Source organism: Poecilia reticulata, chromosome 14 (genome assembly GCF_904066995.2).
Source record: "Poecilia reticulata chromosome 14, P_reticulata-male-v2, whole genome shotgun sequence".
Lineage (NCBI taxonomy): Eukaryota > Metazoa > Chordata > Actinopteri > Cyprinodontiformes > Poeciliidae > Poecilia > Poecilia reticulata.
This window is the reverse complement of record NC_088843.1, coordinates 7,013,615-7,039,746: the sequence shown is the minus strand read 5'-3', so window position 1 is coordinate 7,039,746 and position 26,132 is coordinate 7,013,615. Positions and strand designations below refer to the sequence as shown.

Genomic DNA, 26,132 nt, shown 5'->3' with positions numbered 1-26,132 from the left:
GAGATGAAGCTGTTCCTGACTACTGAGATACGACAGGAAAAACGGCAGTGTTTTTAGATGGTCGCGTAGTGAAAACAGTATGGTTTGCTAATATTTAGTAACAGCACTTTAGAGTGGAGGATGTATTTAAGGCTTTGAGGGTTGCACGCGGCGGCGAAGGCAGATTATGGAGGAGCAGTGCCAGATATAATGCGGCTGAGACTGCATGGAGCCCTCAGCGGTTGGCCCTATTGAGGGGGGTTTGGGGGTCGTGCACGAATTTGCATGCAGATGTCATGGCCATACAAAATCCCAACGCACCACAAATTCAAGTTTAAACTTAGGCATCATGTAGTTCTTCACACCTTAGCTTAAATTATTGATGTAAACTTTTGTAGGTTGCAGAAAGATTAAAGAGTACCACTAGAGGGAGTAAATCAAGTGCTAAACTTCTCCTCCACTGTTTAAACCAGTGTGAGCTTCGAGCCTTTGTTCACTCTGTTTCTCATCAGATCATGTTTTCCAGAGTAAACACAAGTGTATTACAGTACGTGTCAAAGGGGGGAATGATGTCATTGTCCGACTGCTCATTGACAGTGACAAATTGCAGTCATGTGATATGTTCGCAAATATAACCTTTTACTGACACCCGTGTGAAGCTGCAAGGGAGAAATTGAGGATGTAAAAAAAGTGTGTGCACAAACACATTTTGGAAAATACCCTTTTAGATTCTTTTTTTTTTCTTACAAAAGGATTGCCTTGCACAGCTCTGGGGTCCCTAAAGACAATAAGGCTGTCAGGCCAAAGCAAACTGTAATCACTCCTTTTTCTGTTTTGACCTGCATCCAGTTTTTCCACTTGTTTTCTTTGTTCTTTTCTTTACCTTTTCCTCCCACTTGGTTGATGCATGATTGTTCAGTGCTGTGGGTTAATTTCATCAGAGCTAGGTCTCATAAGGCCTGAGCTCTGACTCTGAGTTTCCCCAGTCAGCGGCGCACTTGAAAGACTTCATCAACACACCCCTAATTGTGTCTCTCACAGATCTTCTTTCAGCTTCTCTTTTTCCTCCCACTCTTTAAGACATGCTCATCTGTACGCCTGCAAATGTCGCCATCATTGCTTCTGCACACAGCGAACAAGCAAGTGTGTGAAGCAATTGCACGAGTTGTGAACAGTCTAAGCTCTGCGCTCCTTTCTTGTGTAGGAGTGCAGCAACTGTCCAGAGCAGCCGTCTGGACCAGATGTAAGGGTCATTGACTGGATTGGAAGGGGTCAGTATCAGTGTCCCTCTGTCTGTCCCAGTGGAGCTATAGCCTTTATTAATCTTTCCTCCCAAAGCCCACATAAACTACCGTAGGAGGCTGGGGAGGAAGACTAGCAAGATAGCAGTAGGATTCATTAGATATAAAATGATGTCTTGTATTCTTTCTTCCTCTTTTTGTATTCAAAGCAGTCTTTTAGGATCCATGTAAAATCAATAAGGATATTTTTTACAGGGAGACAGAGCCATTATTAGTTTCGAAAAATCACAACATAAATATTCCACTATATGCCAATTTTGTCTCCAATGATTGAAACTGTTGGACAGGCCATTCTGTCAAGTTACTTTACTGTAACTGAGGTACTTTGCTAGAACTTACCAGGTACTTTTCTGAAACTTTCTTGGCAACTTTCCCACAGTTTAGAAGTACTTAATACTTATCTGGAACGTATCCTGTGTTAAAACGTACTGGTCCTTTCCTGAATCTTACCAGGAGCTTTACTAAGAATTGTTAGGTGCTTTCTTGGAACTTCTTTAATACTTGCCTGGAAGTTGTCAGGTACTGTGGAACTTTCAAGGTAATTTATTGGGATTTACTAGTGACTTGCTTTTGAATTTCTCAGGTACTTTTCTAAAATATACCAGGAAGCTCACCTTACTTTAGCAGATGCTGTCCTGAATATGTTTGAGAAATCAGCTCCAGATTAATTCCAAACTTCACTTACAAAGTAAATACAGCAAAACATTCTGAAATGTTGAAAAAGTAAACAGTATGTGCATGATGCATTATTTTTTTTACCTGAAAAAGTTAGGTACTAAATGAAGTGCCAAATGAGCTCCCTTGCAGCATGACTGCCAACAGGCCCTGATGTACTCAGATATACATGTGCCTTTTAAATACATTAATTCTTACATCTCTGTTCTACTTGTGACATTATTTTAAGCACCTTTCTGATACTAAAATCAACTAACTTTGTCTTTAGTCTTCTTTACATAGCAACAACTACCACCACAGAAAACCCTGGGTGATATGTTGTGTTCATGGATGAATGAAAGATTGTATTTTTGAGTGACTCAGCAGCTGGCCACTGGTTAGAGTTGGTCAAGCTGTAAAATCAGTTTAAATGACCAGCTGATTTCTCAGTGCATCTCTATTTATATCTTAGCATATCTACAACTGTTGATTGGAAATGAACACTCTGATATTGTGTATGCTGTTGATAATTGAAGTAATTGTGCTAAAAAAACAATTTATGTGGGTATTTTAGAATAATGTATGAGCAAATACTCCAGCTGGTACCATCCTGGCTTTTGCTTTGAGGCTGCAAGACATTCCTACAGTTAACTGTCCGGATTATGCACACGCTTTGGGAGTGATTATCTGGGGTGAATATGGCTGGCCAACGTGGGCCAACACCCACCACTTATAATTCCCATTTTAGTCTGCTACTGCTGTTTTCCTGCAGAGGTTTTTTGTAAAATATTCTGCTATAAGCAGTGACTCCTTCACTTCCCAGAGACTGTTGACGTTCAGATCAATGTAGAATATTTTTTAAAGCTGCACCCTTTTGTGGTCACGCAGTTTTTATGAAGGAATTATTGGATACCTTGATGGATCTCCCCGTTGCAGGATGTTTTAAGCAGTTTCATGCTTGATAAATCTTAGTCTATAAATACAGGCGTAGCATATGTAAACATAATTTAGAAGGTAATCTAAATATTTGTAGACCTCATCAAGGGGTAAGACTCTCCATCCATCTAATGAAAGCTGCTTTAAACTTCTGTAGACTTTTCAGAGCACTTATGAGGGTATTTTTTTTCTTAATTTTATGATGGTGTGCAAAAACGCTGTGTGTGCGTCAAAGCCGGGTCACTGCCATTTGCAAATAATTATTGGTGTTTGTTTTAACTTGCTGGAAGCTCCAGATGGTGGCTTTAATTATTTACTGCGGCAAAGCTGAGTGTAAGGTGAGTTTTTGATGGTGTTTTTGAAGCATTGTAGTGAACTATCTGTCCATGTGCCAAACAAGAAGCCACGTTCAAGGATCTGGCACGCCTCAAAAACCAAAAGTGCACTACTACATGCAGTTTCTGATAAAAGATTTTGACTAATGAGATTGAGCTGCCATTTAGACATGAAGGATGTTATTTTTATGGGTGTACTCATCTTTTATAGATTGGTCAACTTAAATGCAGTGATTAAGTGGTTATTTTTGTATTTTAAATGGTTGTTTTTCTCCAATTACTGAAGCTGCTACAGGCTAACATTTCTAACGTGTTGAATAGAATGTCTGGGAAAACCTCATTAACATCCTAAATATCCCTCTGGATATTGTCGTGTGATGTAGTAGATACTTCACCATGTTCTCACCCAGCAAGAAAAAACGGCCATCCTCAAGATAAATATACTTTATGGCTCTGTTCTCAATGTGGTTGAAGCTTGTGTGGATCCTGGACCGAGTTAGATTTCCATTTTCATGCTTTTTTTCAAAGCCTCAGCGATCCTGCTGAAGAGTTCTTTCCTAACATTATATATGTTCTCTTCATGTGGAAAAAAATCTGAAATTCATCAGGAAACATCTTTAATATTGGTTCCGGACTGTAAAAGTGTTAGCACACTGTCAACCGAGGATTTAGAATCCATGCTGAGGTTTGAAATATGGAAAACATTTTATTTCTTTCTGTGCTGAAAGAGATCAGCAAATTTTCCAAGACATTTAACATGAAATGAAAATAAATTAAAGTGCAAACATTTCTTAAAAAACATGTGCTTATATAGATTTCTCTTCTCTTTCCTTCCAGGTATAACAGAAGCCAGCCATGCCAAAAACAAGTAAAGGGTCTAGACGTAGGGCTCAGGTGGGCAGACCCTGTCTGCTTTCAAGCATTGGCCAACAGAAGCTCCTTTTCTATATTTTCATTATCCTATTTCAGTCAACTCTTGTTTATGGAGTACTAGAACTCCAGCTGGATGAAGGCCAGCCAGCAGGGACCATTGTTGGTGACATCAGTGCAGGGCTACCACCTGGTGAAACAGCGACTGTTTACTTCATCTCTGACCATGAGGGCACAGGCGTCGGCAGCGACCTTCACATCGACGAGACCACTGGCATCATTACCACTGCGCGCAGCTTGGACCGAGAGGAGAGGGACCACTACAGCTTCATTGCGGTGACAATGACTGGCACAACCATTCAGGTGTCTATCACCGTCAATGATGTCAACGACCATGCGCCTGTGTTCCCCAAAAAGAAATCTGTTCTGAAAATCCCAGAACACACAGCGGTTGGGACAAGATTTTCCCTGGATCCTGCCACTGATGCTGACAAGGATCAGCTGACTACCCAAGGTTATACTATTCGCGAGGGCAATGTTGGCCAAACATTTAGACTTGAGACCAAGAGGGGTGCAAACAAGGTTCTCTATCTAGACTTGGTGGTCAATGGACTGCTGGACAGGGAGAAGCGCTCATCGTACACCCTGGTGATAGAGGGCTTTGATGGAGGCTCGCCAAGAAGGATAGGATCTATGACTCTAGAAGTGACAGTGACGGACATCAATGACCATGCACCAGCCTTTAATCAGAGCAGATACCATGCAATCATCTCTGAAAGTCTTCCACAAGGGAGTAGCATTTTACAGGTCAGTTCAAGTCTTTTTAGTGCCTTGGCTAGTGACTTAAACAAGGTGGACAGGGCTACTTCAATGTTTGACCTTCTTTGTCTTTGCAGGTGTTTGCAACTGATGAAGATGAAGGTGATAATGGTTTGGTCCTTTATGAAATCAACCGTCGCCAGAGTGATCCTGACCGTTACTTTGTCATTGACCTTAAGTCAGGAGTCATCACTCTCAATAAACCACTGGACTTTGAGCTGAAGAGAGTCCATGAGCTGGTGGTCCAGGCCAAAGATAATGCTAGCCAGCCTGAGGTAATTCCCTTACAGCTATCCACTGCATTGAGCATTAGGCACAATGGACAATTTTTATTGTAGGTAAAAATGCTGATGCTACCGTGTTTCCCCGAAAGTAAGACAGTGTCTTACTTTCTTTTTATCCCCAAAAGCCCCACTATGTCTTACTTTCGGGGTATGTCTTATATTGGAAAAAAAATTCGACAATCGCTTTTTTATACTCCACGGTGTAACTCTTCCTTTTACCACTGGAACCGGAAGCGCTCATGTCTAGGGGCAAAAATATACGGTAGCATATGGTATAAGCACTGCTTGTGGTTCCGTATCACAGTCTCCTGTGATGCGGCCTCCTGCTTACCGTATTTTAAGCAGGAGGCGGCAGTGACAAGTGCAGGGAACGACGCAGTGACGTATGGAGAGAGGGACGGTGCGGACGTGGGCAGGAGGCGGCGCACAGCTAGATGAGAGGGAGGTGGCAATACCCCCGTGTTTCCCTGAAAGTAAGACATATCGAAAGTAAGACATATGTCTTACTTTCGGGGTACGGCTTATATTAGCCGACCCCCTTGAAACCCCCGATACGTCTTACAATCGGGGGTGTCTTACTATCGGGGAAACACGGTAATTGGTGATTATTATTAATGACATTTTTACATATAAATTATTTAAAAACATAGTAACATGTTTTTGGTGATTTATTTAGCAATTTTGTGGCAAAAACAAAGCAACTGCAGAGTATAGCAATGTAGCAAATGTTTACTGGCTCTATAAAAACAAACAAAGAAAAAAACAATTGTGAGGAAAAATTGTGATCTTGCTTTTACATCTTCCCAGGTGACCAATGCATTTGTGACAATTCATGTCCGTGACTTCAATGACAACCAGCCTACCATGACCATCATCTTCCTCAGTGAGGATGGCTCCCCGAGAATCTCAGAAGGAGCCCAGCCAGGCCAGTATGTAGCTCGGATTTCTGTCACTGATCCAGACTATGGAGAGTATGCTAATGTCAATGTCTCCCTGGAGGGGGGCGATGGGAAATTTGCTCTAACAACCAAAGACAGCATAATTTACCTGATATATGTGGACCAGATCTTGGACAGAGAGGAGCGGGATTCCTATGATCTCAGGGTGATGGCCACAGACTCAGGCACACCTCCCCTCAGAGCAGAGTCATCTTTCACCATCCAGGTGACGGATGTCAATGACAACCCTCCACTGTTTGACCAGCAGGCCTACAGGCAAACCATTCCTGAGGTGGTCTACCCAGGATCGTTTGTTCTTCAGGTAACGGCCAGGGACAAGGACCAGGGTCCCAATGGAGATGTGCGGTACAGCCTGCTAAAGGGTAAAAACTCTCGCTCTGACTGGTTTTCAATTGATCCAATTACGGGGATAATCACCACAGCGACAGCTCTTGACTTTGAATCAGAGCCAGCCCCCAGTGTAACTGTTGTTGCGATGGATGGTGGTCGGCCGCCACTGTCTTCCACAGTGAAGGTAGATATTGTGCTACAGGACGTTAATGATAACACGCCTGTGTTTTCCAAGAGTTTCTACAATGCTTCAATCAAGGAGAATACCTCAGCTGGAACATGCTTCTTAGAGGTAAGAAAAGCAAGAAGTTTACTTTGACCCCTTGGGCATCTTTGCTACCTTACCTACAAGTTTATGTTTATTCTCACCAGTACAATATTGTCCTACTTATAAAGGTAAAAACCCCTAGCATAAATATCTCCCTTGTGCTCTTATCTTTTTGTTAAGTTTGCCCTTTCTCTTGCACCATCTTCTTGACATTTATATCTAATACAAAAGCCTGATTTATACATGAATTTAAAGCTGTCTGGAACTCACACTTATGCATAAAATAAAACACAATTGCAAAGGTCCGGTTCAAAGGTTGTCTAAGAGAATGCTCTGTGTCTAAGGTCTAAATTATTCATTCACCAGCTATTTTAGGAGGAAAAGATTTATAAAAGGAAGAAAGAAAAGCCATTAAGAAAGACAAGGGAGTGAAACCTTAACTGAATTCCTGAAGCTACTGCAAGCAGATTTACTCAGTTCTTGTATGTCCTTTCTCTAACCCCATGGGGTAACCATGGTATCCAATCCAGCTGCATACGGTGAACTCTAAGTATCTGTCCGTTATCTCGCTGGAGATTTTCTTGCCTTCCTTTCATCACAATTCCAGCAGCTCATGTATAATAGGAGAACTTCTGTGAGAAATGAAAGCTCAAGTCTGCCTGTTTGTTTCCAGAAAGGTCTTAAAGTTTCATCATGAACTGTTTAGACCATCTGTTTGTACAGGTTGGTTTTGCTCCTCTGAGAAGCAAAGGGAAAGGAAATCAAGAATAGGAGTTATTACTGATCCTCAAGGTATTTAAAGAAGCCCTGCTTGTTGGACTGCATTCACATAAAATGTCCTGGTCTACTGATCACACTATTCGAACTTGAAGTGAAGTAGTTCTTTTTTTTCTTACATTCATATTGGTTGCTTTCACAAATGTTGTCTGTGGAAATCAGTTTACTGGCCTGCTGAATTTTTATAATTCTCTCATAAATTTTATAATTCTCTCATAAATCATGTGGTCCCCCAACCTAGCTGTTGCAACAGTTGCAACCATCTATCCCTCCTAGCCAGAAGACATTTTGGCATTAGGTTCTGATGTAATCCTATGCCAGACATTATGGGTGGTTTTTCCAGTAGACTGAAGTATGACTAAGATTTCATGTGCTCATTCCAACACGTTTTTCAGGGTTTCTTTTTTCTTGGCGTGACCAGGCTAGGAGTATCTGAGCAAGAGTTGTGATTTGCAGCATAATGGCAGCTAATGTTAAATTTCTTTTTTCAGTCAGTGGAATATTTGGCTGCTTAGAAGAGACACGGATACTAACACATGATGTTACAGGCAGTACTACAGCCTAATAAATCATTTTTTCAATTTTTTCCCCCATGAACTTTATTATTATTGTTAATTGTGTAATTTCGGAGCATTCAATATCCTGTTCTGTCAGTTAAGGACAAATTGAAGATCTGGGTCACCTCAGTTTACTTTTTTGTGGGATGTTATTTGAAATAGGCAATGCTGTTGTGAGCTATTGTCACGTTCCCGGGAGTCAAGACAAATGTGGACTGTTCTCAGAATTGTACCAATATTTATAGAAGATAGCAATCAGTGTTTGGATTTTGAAATTATCATGCTGACTTGGCTGGCTTGGTCTGGGGTTTGGATGGGTGTATTAAACAGGGTACGCTAGCCAATGTTTAATATCTAAGCAAGGAAATGTGTTATCAAAAAAATGTACGGGTTGTGCTGCTCTTGTTTTGATTATGGTTCGGTTCCAGGTTTTCCTATGGTTTTTCTTCCTTTTTTTTGTTCCATTGCTGTTTCTCTTAATATCTTTCTCAGTACATCTCTTTTTTACTCCTTCTCATTCTTTGCTCAGGCATACTCACTTCCACTCTGTGCGTAGGAAGTGTCTTATCAGTTTGGCCACTCCAGTAATCTTTAATGTGCCGGACTGTTTATGCAGCCACAACACAAAGGGCCTATTTATTTTTTGGTTTCCTTGCTTTCCTTTTCCTCTAGTTCCTTCAAGTATTTCCCAGGCATGAGAGGTTATAGAGACTGTTAGTGTGTATAGGAAACATATTCTTAATGGCCACTTCCATAATCTGAGGTGTTAAAGGGCATGAGAACAACCAGAATTTGGAGATTGGAATGAAAAGTGACATTCTTTGGAAAGTTGCATGTTTATTGTATTTACATGTGGGTGGGAATAGTTAGACATTTCATAATTCAGTTCAGGTGTGATTCAGAGTGCTTCAAGATGATTATAGAAGGATTATAAGTGCATCGTGATGCAAACCTCCACCTTCTCCCTGCGTAGCTACTTGGCGTCCTTCAAGCTAACTGATTTACTCTTCTTATCTTTAAATAGTGGTAGAAAATAATTTGTAGTATTATTGCTTTACTTTGAAAAGGTTTCTTCTCATGAAATAAATCACATGTGCCACTGGTGTCACAACATCATTTGTGGACTTCAAATTATTTTGAGCAAAACTAAAAAAAGAGGGAGAGATAGACAGACAGACAGACAGACAGATAAACGGAAAATGATGTCTTGTGCGATAAACAAGAAGGTAAAATCAAAAGAACCACATTATTGGAAATTAAGCATGCAAAATCAAAGTGAACAGCTCTAATGAAAACATATGTGCAGGTGCATATATGTCGCGCATCTGTCTGCGGGTACTTGTGTACACTCCTGAGGCCAAGATATCACTTTCAGCAGGTGATGCGTCTCCCCTGTGATGTTCAGCATGTGGTTTTCAGGTCAGGCCCGTTAAACGGCACTCAATCACTCAGACAGACACACAGATGTGCTCATTTGGGAGCACATCTGAGAGAGGGATTTTTGCTCGTTAAAGCTGCTGTAGAATACCACAGCGGCAGTTCAGATGTTTCACAATGTATGTTAGTAAAATGCAGTTCCACTGATTGAAATGTGAGTGGTCATAAGCAATAAGAAACAAATGAGTCAGGGATTATCATCATGTGGTTTTGGATGATGCAACTTTCTGAAGGGCCCACAGTGAATAAAGCTCTGGTCAGCATTAGAAACCTGCCTACAAAGATTTGTCAGCCATTTGCGATGAATTACAAATGTTTTGGTGGCTACAAAGTATTATGCTGACATTCTAAGTACAGATTGCACAACATCTGCATTTTCAATGTGAACGTTCTTCTTGTGGACTGTGACTCTCTAGAACAGGGCTGAGGTATCCGTGTGACAAAGTTCTGTGTAATTGAACCATATTTTAGTGACCGCATACAATGTTTTCTTTTATTTGCAAAATGGAAAAGAAAAGCGATTTCAGCTGTTCTCAAATGTTCTGAGAATGGTGGAAGAAAACAAGTAAACGCAAACATATGGAAGTGATTAGAAACTTAGATAAAGTGTAAAGTTATTCATACCTCTTACGCTTTATACATTTTGTGACATTATAAACACAATCTTCCATAGATATAAGGGAATTTTATTTGAAAATGTAACACAGAGTAGTGACTATTTGTAAAGCAGTAGGAAAAGGTTTCCACGATTTTCAAAATATTTACAAACCAATATATGAGAAGTGTGTTGTGCAATTGTACTCAGCCTCCATGAGTCAACTCTTTGAACTATCACCATTTGGTCCAATTGAAGACACAGGTCTTTTGAAGTATTTCAATATCAGCTTTGCATGCCTATTCACTGAGCTATTTTTATTTTCTTTACAAAACAGCTCAGACTCAATCGGAGAGGATATAAAGTGTCTGTGAACATAAATGGTATGTTTAAGTTGACATGCAATTTTAGTTTTTTGCCACACAAAGTATTTAAAATAAATTTAGGTCTCTCCTAGTCAGAGCAACTTATTCCATGTTTTTTGTGTGACCTACAGGGCTTTTTGGTCAAGCACTTCTAATGGTTTTCTTTAAATAATGGCTTCTTTTCACTCTTTCATGAAAGTCATATTTGTAGAGTACATGACTACCTGAGCTATAAATTGTTACATCTCCTCTAGAGCTCCCATTAGCTTTTAAGCTACTGTTCAGTCAATACAGCTGGATGATAAAATGTTAGGTTTGGAGTTGTGCAATGCACTCTGCATTTTTAAATGATAGATTGAACAAAACTATGTAAGATGTTCAAAGCAGGATTTATTTTTTTTATCTTGCCCAACTTCATTTTCAGCTTAAATCTAACTTTTCGGTAAACGTCTCAGGGGTTTGTGAGAGAACATTTTGTGCAAAAACAGGATCATGAAAACCAAGAAATGCACCAGATAGGGCAGGGACAAAGTTGAGTTTGAATTACACAAGAAATCTTATTCTGATAACCCTGAAAGCCATGGGTTTTATTAGATTTTATATAATTCCGTCAGATAAGCATGTTACGCCTCAGATATTTATGTGTAAAAATTTCTTTGAGATTTTTAAAATAATTTTTTACAAGTATCTCAGTCTTGTTTTCTTTTGAGAATACCACTTTTTACATAAAGTAGTACCATCTGTGCTGCCTCATCTTTTATCAGTCTTTGCTGTAGTTAAATCAAGTACATCTTTGCAGTACGAGTTTGCAATGAAACCCTTGCATCTTTATTCTGTTCTGTTTGTAAAGATACACCAAAAGAACTGAGTGGACCCCAATGGGAACATTTTGATTCCAGGTGATTAATATTCATTTTATTTTGTTTTCTAAGTTGTGCCCAATGAGAAAATTTGCTGATGTAAGTCTAAAAAAGCAGCAGAAGGTATTGAACAAGAGCTTATGTGCACGGTGTGAAGATGAAGGAAACAGAGCTTACGCACAGGAGAGAGGAACATTTCTTTTGCCAGGTGGTGTTAGTCCTTCTGAATCTCCCACAAAACCACTTAGACAAACACAACACCCTGTTCTGTCAGAGCAATCAGCTCTTTTGGCATGACAGCCATATTCAAGAACCATTTGCCTGCAGTCTCTGTAGCCCCCGTATAATGAAATACTAATGATACTTAAAACAAACACACATATGCTCTTGAGACTAATTGCATTTGTTAAACCCATATCAATGGAGCGGGAGACGTATGGTGATGCATTGCGAGCAGGGAGGTTATTCATCTCTAGCTTCCTGTAAGACTCAACTAGTCTCCTGCTGGGGTCGTGCGGAATCTGGGCCCCTCTCTTTAGAAACCAGAGCCAGAACAAACCACAGTTTGCACTTGGAGTTTAGACAGTCTGTCGAAGCCCAGAGTCACAAAACACCCACTTTGAATTTTATTAGGCTTAAAAATGTGTTGGGAGATAAAATTTATTGTCCAGTCGATGTTTCTAGTCCTGCTTGCTTTTGCGAACTGCCAGTTGGTCAATAAAGAGTCGCCATGCTTTGTTTAAGCTTTATCTTTTATGTGTTTTGATTTATCTGTTAGCATCTTCTCCCTTGGGTCAAGAGCTAAGCGAAGACAGGTTGTGGTTTGCAGTGATCCCTGGAACCAAATGTGTCAGTAGAATCTAACAGGTGATAAATGTTAACAAATGCCGGGGTTCACACACAAAGAGACACCACTGTGATCGAAAATTTGGTGAATCATTTCATGCTGCTAACAGCTGGCTCTGTTCTGACATGCTTTGGTCTCTGCGGTACACATATTGTCAATTTACCCGACTCGCTCTCACCAACTCACACGTCTCCTAGGTCCGGGCTATGTTGACAGGATGTGTGTGACAAGGGATCAAGACAGTGTGTCTGCTATGTGAGCTATTCTCATAACATCCATCATCACTCAGTGAGAATTCATCACCTGTTTGCTACTGGAGACTCAGATCCCAGAGAGAAAATCCATTACGGCTTGGCTGTGCCTGTGAAATTTACAGATAATGAGCTAGGCTTTATCTTCAAAAGCTGAAGTAATATCGGTCCTTAAAACTTACTTAGACATCCCTATAAATGTTAAGCCCGGAGTTTGAGGTTTCCCTGTATAGAAGCCCAGATTTATCGATGACTCAATTATGGTTGTCAGATGTTTGGCTGTTTTGATTATTCAGTTTGTTTTGAGCAAGACAGTTAAAAAGATGTTTTGTTTAATGCAGCAGCTATTTTGTCATGGTATTTTGTCATAATCCCAACTGAAGGTGGATTTTACTTTTTGAATTTTTAATCCAAATAATCTTTACATTTAAAAGACCTCCAACCTTCTTGGATATGCCAGCTGGTCTAACATGGGCAAAATTGATCTTCTGTGGTTACAGTTCATAAGTTCAGACTTTGCTCTGTGAGGTTAAAAAATCCACGTTGCAGACAGTTTCCATAATGACCGTTTCCTCAGCAAAGATCCATTTTAAATAAAGCAGTGCACTTTGAACTATGCTGTAATGTTACCGCAATACTATTGTTGTACTTTAAACACTTTTTACAATTACTGGTTGTCCTACTAAGACCAGGATCTACGCAGAGTAACGTAACGGCGAAAGCACACAACATTCTTTTTCCAGTGCAGCGACTGGTAAATAGCCCAGATTTTCCACTGATCTTGAAAATATCTCTCTGTTAGAATAATTTCAGTGGTAATTGACTTCAAATGTTGAACTCTTATCAAACAGCTTTCCTTGTGCATGGAACATTTTTCAGCTCTTTTGTGGAAATGCTTTCAAAAGCAGTACTTAAGTTCCATATCACAAGTTGTTGGGATATGCCATGTTTCAAACCTATCAGTGTTCATTCATGTGTGACCTGACTTGCCGTTGCCTCTGTAGAGGGGATGGCCTTATGCCTCATTAAGCCCAATACTCTGTACCATATGGTAGTAGGAGCTTTCCTTCTTTCGCTGCCTTTTACTCTCCATTTCTCCATTTTTAACTCCCTTCTCTTTCATTTCTTCATCTCACCTGTTATGGATTACTTCTCTCTGTTTGTCTTTTCATCCACTCACCCCTTCAGCTCATGTCTCACGGGCTTTTATTCTGATAGTTGCTTTGTCAAAAATATGTACTTCTTTGTACTCACCTGCATTTTGATTCATGTCCTCCTAAGTATTGCTTTGTCATTACTTTTTGTTTAACTCAGTTAAACTCTGGATGTCACTTTCGAGGAAACGGTAAAAGCATAGTAAAACAAAAATGTAATAAAATTTGCATTTTGTAGAATTAATGATGTTTTCCCAAAATGAACCAGCAAATTGAAAACAATCATCAGACCAAATTCATGTTTTGCCACCCACTAGACTCAGCCTCAATTCCTGGCAAATGTAAAATTAGTCATTTGTATCCGTCTGGGAAGGCCTGTTGTAGTATTCTGCAGATGACCATGCGGCTGCCCAGATTTTGTGACCGTGTGTCGTAATAGGACCCAGTATGTCGAAACCTAGTGACAGTTTTAACAAATATGTAATAAACCTATTGTTTACAAAAGTTCTCTACTGCAGCTTTAATCCAGTCCAGTGTTCTAACATTGACAGTGCTTTAAACGTAGCCGTTGAAGACAAAAAGCACAGGCATAATACATTTGCAAAACGTAAAGCCTTTTTGTTGTTGTTTGCCTCTCTAGTGTGAGAACATGTTCAGCCAGAGCAAAAGATGGTGATACCAATTTGTGAAACACCACATTGCAAAACGAATGCAGTCACTAGAATTTGAACTTGAACAGAGAGCACACACTTGTCATAATAAACCTATTTTCTGTCTTTTTCTTCCAGCATCTCTGTACACCAGCTTCCCTGCTCTGTTTTTGTTTTTGCCTCTTTAGCACTCACTTTCTCTTTGAGTCAGTACTTCATCACTGTCTAGCTGCTTGTTGGTTAAATCATCTATTTTCCCTGTTCTCTGCAGCCTGAGAATGGAAGGAACAACGTCAGCCATATTAAAAAACTGGAAAGTCAGCCATACAAAAAGGTCATCGTCTTACTGCAGTAGAACAGCAGTCGAGCCCGAGGTTCTCTGCAGTTCATTAGGTCTTACTGATCTAATTTTCCGTCACACCAAGTTAAGTTGCCGTAAATTAGCATGCTTCCTCTGTTTCTCCATGTCGCATTTGCTTTTGGAAAGGTTCTGCAGTTCGGAGCAGCAGGTGGTCGGTCTTTAAAGAGTGAAGTGAGGTATGAGTGCTTTCTTCCCAGTGTATCAGTTTCTGTCATTGAGAGATTCAGATGAGAAGTCGGTGGGGGTCAAGAACAGTGTTTTTCACAGTGTAACAGAACAAATGAATTTTTAAAATCAAGTGGATATTTGTGTGTATGAAAGTGTGTTCTACCAATAACTCTGGCACCAGTTCAACTCAACCAGTGCTGTTAGTGTCCCAGCTTTTTTATTTTTACTCTCCTTCAAAAGGGTTAAAGACAGTTCAGACATAGGTTCTAGTTTTCTCTTCTTCATCTTTTGAGCGTCAGTCTTTGCTTTCCCACCCCTAGTTTTTGTAAAAACATTGACCTGCCAATAGACATTTTAGCTCATTCCAATTTATCTTTAAGAAGTATATTAAAAAGAGCATATACATCCATTAAATTATTGTTTTCTGGGATTCTTGCCATGACCAGTCAGTAATTCTTTACATCAGGAGTAGTGGCAAATGCAAGTTGTTGGGGAGACCAGTCACTGTAAAACACATTATTATTAATATCTTAAAACAAACAAGAAATGATAGTGTTTGAGTTTTAAACTGAATTTAACATCTCACATTAGCAATTCATGTGGACAGTCTGGTAAGAGTGACAACATATCAGTCTCTTTTTTTTATTAGAGAAAATAGATCCTTACCATAAAGTCCCAAATGGTCATCAGGATTTCCAACCCCATCTTGTTTTGCAGGAGTCTTTTTCAAGTTTAAAAGCTCTCACAGCCTGAATGAACTGCAAATATGTTGCCGCCCGTCCTAGAAATCTTTTCAGCAATTCAGATTTCTGTGCTTCCTTTGACTTCGTTTTTAAACCCCTCAATGGCACTAAGCGTAGCTGTTCTTCTCACCGTGACAAGCTTCTGCGCAGATGACTATTGGTCAAATTGGTGTCCAGATAATGGTGCATTTACTGATATGTAAACAAGTGGAATAGGGAATTTTTGATTTTCAAATCAAGTTCAAATTTTCCCACTTGTCTTCTATGACTTCCTCCTCAGCAACTCAAATGTATATGGATGTTGAAAGGCGAGGAAAAGGGAGTAATATTCCAGATCAGTCATGTCTCAGTGGTGCCAAAAGACACAGCGTTAAACAAATCTGATGTCTCATTCAGCTTCGTCTGTTTGACATCACAGAAATGGCTGAGAGCAATGAAGGATATTTTCTATACAAAATGATCCACTCTTGCTCTCTATGCGTCTCCCAGATGCACATCTGTCATGCGTACACCTCAGACTATCTTTTCTTCAGAATTTGGCTTTTATGAGAACAGTTCCCCCCACACAAGATGCTTATTTATGGTTCCAGTTAGTGAAAATTTCCACTAGAATATTTCACAAGTAATCTTTTCCAACCTCTCACCTGCCCTCTGTAGCCTTCACTGCTGTTTTTCTATTCGTTTTCTTTTTTTTTTTCTGTAAGTCCATTTAGCTCCTTGGCTGTCCAAGCACTAAAAACTGGCACTTTCACATACATTTCATGGCATATTGCATGGCATATTAGTATTTCTATTTATTATTAAATGTGAGCACAAAGGTTAACTGCAGCACAGGATGAAACCAGAGCACAGGCTTTAAGAGTCGAAACCACATAAAATAGAAAGCTTATTTCCACTGGCGGCCCTCATGCATGCAACTGTGTGGTTGTAGGCAGCTGTGTCAGACAGGGATGGAAGTGCAACAGGAGTGGAAATAATTTTCCTGTTAACACGGCCACATGGTTGACTCTGTTTCAATTCACTGTGAAAATCTTCAATTGACTTGAATGAATAAAAGACAGACGACAGCAAATACTATTTGTCCCCTGTGGCAGGACATTAATAAAAAAACATTTGAATGAATTTTTAATCTGTCGTATTTCTTCTATTTCTGACAAATTTTAGGAGAAATTGTTTATATCAGAGGTCATACAAGGGTATCGTTTGATTATTTATCTAAAATATGTATTCATTTTTCTTCGAACTGCATTTGATCCATTTTGTGGTGGTCTTTCTCCTAATTTCAAACAGCCTTACTCTAAGTCGTCATTAACAGGAAATCATTTTTCATACCCCCACCACCTTTCAGTATTCCCTTACTGCCAGCCACACAGGGTCTAGCTCTTACAAGCCGCATGACAGAATTCAGATCACACATCACATGTTTTTATTGGAGCTGCAAAAGGACTCCGGGATGAATCTCTCTGACATGAAACAGTAGTTGCAATGTGACGTTTTAACTTCGCACTGATTACATTTACAGCCTTCTGGCGTGGCCGAGGTGTTGGCTGGGGAAAGGTAAATCCTCTCATTTATCCTCATTCTTGGTCTTGCTGCTGTATGTGATTTAACTTTTTGAGTAAGGATGTGTCAGATTTAATGTCAATTTAGGAGAACCAACATTTTTCTGAGCATGCGGCCCATTTTCAACTCGGTGGTTTTGGAACGGCTTCACTGTGGCCAAACACGCCCTGAGTGCACTGTGCAGTTTAGGAACCTCTTTATACTACTTGGAATAAATCTCTTGGCTTTGAAATAACATGTCAGTTGTAGAGAATTTAGCATTTAAAAGCAATCAGAAATGCTGAAGTAGTTGCTAAAAGATGATTGTGACTGTGTTCCTGTTGAAATAATTAAAAGAAATGACAGCAAGAAAAGCTGCATGTACCAACCAACCCTCATTAGATGTTTTTTACTGGAGTTTAATGTTTTCACATTCTGGCTCAGCAGTGTGGTTTCTTCAGCATCTACTATGGGAACAGTTGGAAGTTGGAAAGCTGCAAAGGAATGTCTATTGTATAAGTAATTAGTTGTTTTTAAAAGAGTGGAAAGCAGTATTTTTTACTACAAGCTGTGTGAGTTTCCGACTATGTACATGTCAAAAATACAATTTCCCAAAGACCTACTGAAAATTATAGATCAGAGATTTATGCAGTCTCTTTTAAAACAAAGACAACCCCAACCCTGGGCTCTAATATTATCTAGTTGGCATGACTAGCACTGTCAGCATTGCAAAATAGAAACTCCACTGCCCAACTGTTTGCCCTTCAAAATTCAGGTCCTTACCATAAGTCTCAGATTTCCAAAAGGCTGCCAGTATTTCCAAATCCATCATGTTCCATGACAGATGTTTGAAAGCTAAAATGACCAAATCAAATCTGCTGTAATAACTTCCACAAAGAATGATTTTGTTGTCAGCATACGTGGTAAATATTACAAATATGTGTTCACCAACAGACTAATATTTTGAACTTTCAATTGGCTGGTGTGCAATCAAGGTCAGTGATGGGGGGAAAAAAATAGTAGATTACTGTCAACAGCAGATTTTTTGATTTCTTCAAATAACACTATGGATTTTGAGCTAACATCTGCAGGTGAGCCTTGCATTGAAATTTTATTTCTCCTGTATTTATTGCATGACCGATTGTCTCTGCTAATGGACTGACTGAGTTGTGTCTATATTAGTTGCAGACATTTGTGTATCGGCTAGCATCCCTGTCTCTTGGGAAAGATCAATTTAGAATCCTGGAAGGAATTTCTGAGTCGGTCAAGTGCTGTTCACACAAATAAACACACATTCCTCATGTACAAACATTTATGTAGACTCGAGCTTCCACACAAACACTGGGACACGTGCATGCTAGTTGACACCCACACCACTGGCTGACTGTACGGGGTATTTTGTGCACAACTCCAGGGGACAATTACAGAAGAGCTGCTTGATTGCAAGGATCTCAGTGTACCAGAACTGCTTCTCTCATGCCGGATGTGAGGACTAATGCAAATCTATCGAAGGGTATTTTCTCTTCTTTGGAGCCTTTGTATCTTATCTGAAGGATTATTCTTTCAAGTCATGCAGATGGAGAAAGTGAGATCACAGGAAGTGCAGAACAGATGATATGCTGTAGACTGCAATTGATATATACTTTCTATTCTAACAAAATGATCCAGTCTGATATTAGATTGCAGTTTGAGTCCTTGAGGCTATGAGATAAACAATTAAAATGAAGTAGATTCCAAATATTATGTACATAAGAATAAATTATTACATTTAAAAAAAAATAACTAAGAAAATTAGTTTTGTGTAAAACAGGTATTACATTTATACTACTTTATATGTTCTCATTTTAAAATAAATCTGTCCTTTCTCAAATGTTACAAAAACACACACATGCATCATGGGTAGCTTTCGCTTTTGGCAACACAAGCACCTACACTGGATTAGCTGGTTTTGGCAAGAAGACCACCGTCGACTGCAGGTGTGGGAATCATTAACTCCAGTTCTGCTTTAGCTGCACCATCAGCACCCACCTCTTTGGTCTTGGCTCTCATTGCATCAGTCTGTAGGAATTCTTATGTATTCTGCTGTGGATACATGGGCTTGAGCAACAGCCTCGCATGGTGGCAAAATGTGAAGGTTTTAGTTCAATAGGCAGAAAATGATCACAAGTTTACTGAAAATTTATTGCTGCACAGTTTGGATGGATGATTTATTTATTAGTTTAAAAAGCTATGAGTTAAGCAACATCCAGTTCTGTTAAATGGAAGGGAAACAGTTTTTTTCCATATCTGATTCACATAGTCGAATTATCATCAAAACCTGGCAACCAATTAAAATTTTTTATTAAAGCTCAAAAAAAAATTCTGCTCAGTTTTATTTTTATATATTTTTTATTCTGATTTCCATTTGTAAACTATAATCAACAGAATCCAAAAAAATTTATTTTAGTCTTTCTAACATTATTTATTTAAATTAGGAGAGCCGATGCCACACCTTGTGTCTGGAGTGAGAATTACTGTAAAACAGGGTTTTACTGTTATAAAAAAAAAGAAGAAAATTAACTAAAGTTTTAGCATTCCAAGTGTTATTTGGCCTCACCATTATATAGTAGAAATTGCTGCAGCAAAATGTGTGTACATCTGTGGATATTTACTCTTAATCTTGATTAGCTTTGTTTGGAAGTAAACTCTAAATTTAAAGCCATTTGATAATTTTATGGTGTAAAAATGGTGTAAATGGTTACTAAGAAAGGGTTTGGACTACGGGTCACAAAACATGAGAAAAAGGGAGCTAAAAACTATCTTTTTATAGTTCCTACACGATCAAATGAAATACTAATTGATTCTTCAGACAAGAAAGACAATGGGGTCTGTGAACGAATAAGTGCTACAGTGCTGAGTATTAGCTTAAAAATGATTCATTTTCAAGTGCTTTATAAAAATCTGATTTCACAACATAGACCGAATTTGTTCAAATGCATTACAAAACCACAATGAAACTACCTTATGATTAAAAAATGCTTGCGTTTTTTTCAGCTTAACCTCGGTATTTCACAATAAACCTGTGAAGATGGCTTGATAAGGGATTGACTTGTCATCCAGTGGTAAAAGGGTCTGGAAAGATTTCAACTCAGCAGATCTTAGACAGCATCGAAAGGCTGATGAAAGGCATGGCTGGTGTGAAAAAGGATGAAGGCAAGAGGGAGCGGCGATGCCGACGGTTACCATGCCAATGAGAGACATGGAGGGAGGAGAGGGGGAGGTGGTGCAAAGCCAATTCATCACCGCTTCGCGTTTGTGTAAGTGTGTGTGAGTTTGTGTGCCTGACTTCACCTCTATCTGTCTGAGTGTGCCCTTGAAACAGGCTGGCTCTTTTTTTTCCCACACCTTTCTTGCACACACACTGTTGAGAATAATGGATAAATACATAAATAAATTGAAAAAGTGGAACATTGCACTGGGGAATTGCATAGCTCCCAAAGCAATGGGCAATGCTTGTGCAAATTGGTTGTGGGCTTTTCAGACTTACAGGGTGTTTAGCACGGCTGATTTTTTTAAAAAAATTTTTTACAAAGAAAAGATCTGTCTGGTTCATGTTTAAGCAAGTTGTCTCCCTTTGCTTTTCAAAACGAAATCTATAACTGTGATAGACGACATGCTATTGATAAGTTCATAATGGCAGCACTGAGGGAACACCATCTGTCTTTGTGAATTAGAACCAGAGGAGTGCGGATAGAAGTGTGCGCGCATCGCATGCAGGGAGCAATCTTCCACCATGGCGTATTTTTCATGAGTGTCAGAGGGAGAGTGGGGTCATGTTTTTGCGAGTGGGCTCAGAAAGAAGCAGACAGACACTCCTCGCGTGAATACATACCCACGTGAAGGATGATCGCCGTTACTCCATGTAGATAGCGGGTGAACGTGCGCAGTGGGGGGATAAGTGTGATGGTTTTCAAACGGTTGCAGCCATCGTTCAGTGGTAACCATGGAAACGGGACTCTCAGGACCACAGGGAAGCAAAAAAAAAAAAAAGAGAGAGAGAGAGGAGGGAGGCGGTGGGGGAAAGAAAGGGGCGACGGAGGGAATTATTCAGGACCAGGCTTGTTGTCTTTATTCTCTGATAAGCACACTGATGGAATTGTCTGGCCTTGTCTGAACAAAGTAGCCAAATGAATAAATTATTGCAAATTATATCTAAAAAAATTATAAATTACATAGAAACCCACACAGTTTGAATTAATGCTTTTTGGGTCATATGTAGCATACATGAAGATGTGCTTGCTTCTTGGCTTCAGGCCTATAAATGCTCACAATTACGTGCAGCTGTTCGAAGAACAGCAATTTTCTGTGATTTAGAAAAACGGTTGCATTCCTAACGCCAAAATGTGTTCATATACTTCCTTAAAAATCAGGCTTTAACTCTGCATAGTTGTTTATGTTGTATAAAGGATGATGTGTTTAGTTTGGATGTGTGCAAGCTTTTGTGGCATAATTTCATGCAGACTCTGAAAATGGATAATGTGTCTGCATGATTAAGATCTCGACGTGCTTTTTTTTTAACAGTATCTGAAGTGTGGCATAATGTGAGGCAAATAATACCCGGCCAGCTGCATAGGAACGCTGTGAGTCGGCTTTATTTGCATCACCTTTAAAATTCTGTGGTCTACTGCAGCTTTGGGGTAAACTGAGGTAATGCCTTATTCCCACAACTGTAAATATGCTGTACTTGAACCAATTTGGCTGGCACAGCAGCAGCCCTGTGGTTTCAATTAGTGGAAAAGTAAATTCACGTTTAGAATTATTGCGTCTTTCTTTATTGTTGTTCTTAAGTGAAGTAAAGATGCACATAAATCTGTAGCGCTAGTTTTTGGCCTCTTTTTATATGAAGTTGTTACCTGTTGATAATAATTAGTACTGATTCCAATCTCTCAGTAAGAGCCACATTCAGCAGCACTGACAATATATTTACCAAGGCATATTGCTATGACGTGTCTTTAATCATGTAAACTAGGACCATAGTTTCAACAACGAATACTGAAACACAAACAAAACAACGAAACTAAAAGAAAGACAAAAAGATCAGGGTATCAGCAAAAAAAAAGAGTAAAAATAAAAAGATTTACAAGACTAAACTTTGGTTCTCCATGTTTAATAAGAATAATAATTTATAAACTTATAGGGGTTTCTCTGTGTATCCACACAGGCAATTCAGCTTGATTTTAGCTTTTTATCTTAAGCCAGGGGTGTCCAAAGTCAATCCTCGAGGGCCGGCATCCTGCACGTTTTAGTTCTCTCCCTGGTGGTAGTAAAAACCTTTTCAGATTGTCAATATTCCTCTTAGAGCTTCTAACGAGCCATCATTTGATCCAGGTGCGTTAAACCAGGGAGAGAACTAAAACATGCAGGATGCTGGCCCTCAAGGACCAACTTTGGGCTCCCCTGTCTTAAGCACTTCAACATCTGGGTGTTTCATCAGTTAGCACAGTGTTTCTCAACCCTGATCCTCACTGCCCCCCTGTCCTGCATGCTTTAGGTTTTTCCCTTCTGCTACACACCTGAATTGTATCTCTGGGTGATTAACAGGCTTCTGCAGCACTTGATGTTCATGCAATCATTTGAATCAGCTGTTCTGGAATAGAGGCACATCTAAAACATGCCAGGCAGGGAGGCGGTGAGGACCGGGGTTGAGAAACACTGAGTTAGCATAAAAAAATGTCCTTAAAGACACACACATGCTTGTAATATCCTCAGCTTTCACCGTGGCTCTGAATGACACCCTTTGTTTTCATAATTGTCAAATTAAACATGTCTCCTTTTAAATGGGACATACACGGGCCAGCTGCCAGCTCATCTAGTATGAGAAGAGAGGGTAGCCTTCATTCATTAACCAAACAGACCCCCCTTCTCCCTGGAACTGCTTGGAATCGTTTGAAAAATCTTTTATATTCACACACATATGTGCATCCTCACACACGAGGAGAGAATGAGGGAAATGTCCCTGCAATCTTTTGTGTCACAGAGTAGGGTTAGATTGATGACCTCCCCCCCATCTGGTAACAATCACCTCACAGACTGCCCCAATATCTTGCTTGTGTGTGTGTGTGTGTGTGTGTGTGTGTGTGTGTGTGTGTGTGTGTGTGTGTGTGTGTGTGTGTGTGTGTGTGTGTGTGTGTGTGTGTGTGTGTGTGTGCGCGTGTGTTCAAACTGGAGTAGTAAACCTATTCATGTCAGTTTATGGGACTTGGCTTTCCATGTGTTCATAGATGTGTTTATATGCCTTCATAATCCCAGAGTGACACTGAAAAGTCATTTCTATTACTGTCGTTTCTGCAAAATGCAAAAGCTGGAGACCACAGCGAGGACTGGACGCTCTCTTTTATTCTCTGGATAATTAATCATTTGAATTTCTCTTCACAGCAGACCACTGATTCTTTATCCAGTCCCAATCTTTTGACATGCACTTTAGTCCTGCCTTCCTGCAGCTGTCCCTGTTTAAACACTCGAATGGGAGGGACCATCATAGGGTTAATCCGGCTACCCGAGGCTTTACAACACACACCACACCTATGTTTTGTGAAGGAAGAAATATTTAGCCTAATTGATGCCTGCTCCCCATCCCACAGAACATAACCTACATGGTTACTGCTCAGAATTCAGAACTTTCTTCAAAAATAGTTGAGTTTTCCTTTATCTTCATTCGTAACATAACATCTTTTTGATCTCTTCTTTATTTCCACTTAATTTTTAGGGATTCAATATTATCCCCAATATTGTTCAGCCTCTGCATGTTAAAATAAAGTGTTCTGGTCTTTTTTCGCTGCTCGCTATTTCATTTGTGTGATTTAAAGGATTACACTGAGGTTGTCATTTTCACAAGGTCAGGTTTGATGAATAGAAGAGATTCTGGCACAACTCTCCGGGTGTCTGAGATTGCATGCATGGGTGCAAATTTTTTCTTTTTTTTCTCTCTCTTTCTGGACTGGCTTCACGATGATACACACCAGAAAGCATTTGGCTGAAATTCTAAATCAGATATCCCGAGTCACCAGGGTAGCAGATAAAATGATGCATTTAAGGATCAGTGCAAGAAGATGTACCGAATCTGTTTCCACATTTGTTAAGGGTTTTAAATATTGAATTACAAAGTAAAAAAAAAGCTAGTACAAAAAGAAAAAAACAGACAATGAAATGACTAGGACAGACACACATGTGGTGTCGGAGAAAAACTCATGCTCAGCTTTTATTCTAGATTTCACAATCTCTCTGATCCAATATCTACGTATATGAGGTTAACGCGGTGCTGGTGGTCTACATGGTCAGTGTGTAAGCTAGTGTGCTGAGTGTTCCATTAATCCCACTTTGTTGCATATTGCACACTTCAGCACACATGTGCACATGTGCATGCACACACACACACAACCACACACGTACAAGCTGGACGCAAACATAGTTTGACAGCCAAGATAACAGAGGGCTGTGACAATTAGACAGTTAATAAATCCATCACTTTATCACTTTGTGTGAATGCTTTCACTTTATATTCACCGCCCTGTCAACATCTGTACACTTATTTAAACAAGTGTGAGGTTCATAAGAACAGTCCTGCACGATCGTATGCTTTGGGACTCCCTATTGGCCTCGTTTCACGCAAATATAAAAAAAAAAACACACTGTACTCACTAGAACTCCATTTAGTTTTTGCCAGTTTCATTCAGTCTCTTTCTAGCATGGGAATTATACTGATGGAGAACATCCCTGTACACTTTTGAACTCTGCGTCAGTGATGACGATCAGAAAATGGTAAAGGTGAATCTTTTTACAAGTTATTAACAAAGCCATCAACAATGGATCGACTACATCAATTTCCAACTTTCACAGACAAAGGAAGGTGCAGGATTTTCTCCAAAAGTTCAGACAATCTTTCAGCACAAAATATGCCGTTTGTCTGCGTGTCGGTAAGAACCCATACAACTGCTTCCAAAGGGTTCCATAAAAAATGAAATGTAGAGTGAGGGGCAAATGTTCCTGGAGTTCCCACTTATGGAAAATCTGGCCCCATAAAATTTTCTTCAGTCTTCACTTAGTTGTGTGCATCATTTAAGAAAATTAAATTGCTGCTGTTTTGTTTTTATGTAACAAAACTGCACAGTATTGGTTCATCATGAAAAGTGGTGTTTTTGTGTCACTTTTTTATATGACTGCTGTGTGATGAGATTGTTTGGCTTATAAAAGTGAAAAAAAACATTGACTTTGAAAGTCTTACAACTAATGGGAAATGACTAAGGAATACCATTTCAGAAAATTAAACTGTTTTACCATTTGAGCTCATAAAAGCCAAAACACTGAATATGTAAATAAATTGAATGTGGGCCTAAAAAGATGAGCGGTCACATCAAATACGTTTTGTAATTTATTTTCTACTCCTGCCTGTGTTAGGGTTAAGATAAGCTTGAAACATAAAAATATAAAACCTGCTTTTTCCATCAGTGTCCCCCTCCTTTTGAAGCAAACAGTGGCTGAGGGATTGAATTCATACCAAGTCAGGGTTTGTGCAAAGCTGGGCAAAACAGAATGCTTGTGTCAGATGTGCTAGGATTTCTCAGGTGTGAGAAACAAAGGTACATTTACACCTTAAAACCTCGGGCTGAATTACAGTTGACAGTTCCATCCGTGGGTCTCAGCTGCAACTTCCATCATATTTAGGTTGGGCAAGCGAAGACTTACTCTTCTATATGTGAACAGAAACATGCAAAAGAATGCTGAGCAAATCTTTGACTGACATGCAGGAGTAGATGGGCCAACCAAAGTAAATATAAAAACCTGCATAATTCCTCTTTGTGACAGAAAGAGCACGATGAACGATGGATGCAGAGTTTGCTTGACATGTTCTTGGACAATGGGGAGCACTGTTTTTGGCATTTGTCTAATGTTTAATAATGCAGAGCTCGAGAAGAAAACAGAAGAAACAAAATTATTTTTATTTGCAGTTGGTCAGTTAAGAAAAACAAAGCAATTTGAGATCTCCAAATATAAATATATTTCCTTCAACCTACTAAAAATATTTCTGAGAGAAGTACTTTTCCTAAATCTCTT

General features: G+C 39.5%; 1 protein-coding gene across 1 annotated transcript in view; it reads left to right on the top strand.

Annotated features, from left to right (window-relative positions):
• dchs1b (dachsous cadherin-related 1b) overlaps positions 1–26,132 on the top strand; it is an 88,434-nt gene that overhangs the window by 11,357 nt on the left and 50,945 nt on the right. The window contains exons 2-4 of the mRNA XM_008427253.3: positions 4,043–4,882; positions 4,972–5,169; positions 5,986–6,759. Of these exons, the coding sequence (XP_008425475.2) occupies positions 4,061–4,882; positions 4,972–5,169; positions 5,986–6,759 (1,794 nt within the window). The 5' untranslated portion in view covers positions 4,043–4,060. The remainder of the gene's footprint in view (positions 1–4,042; positions 4,883–4,971; positions 5,170–5,985; positions 6,760–26,132) is intronic.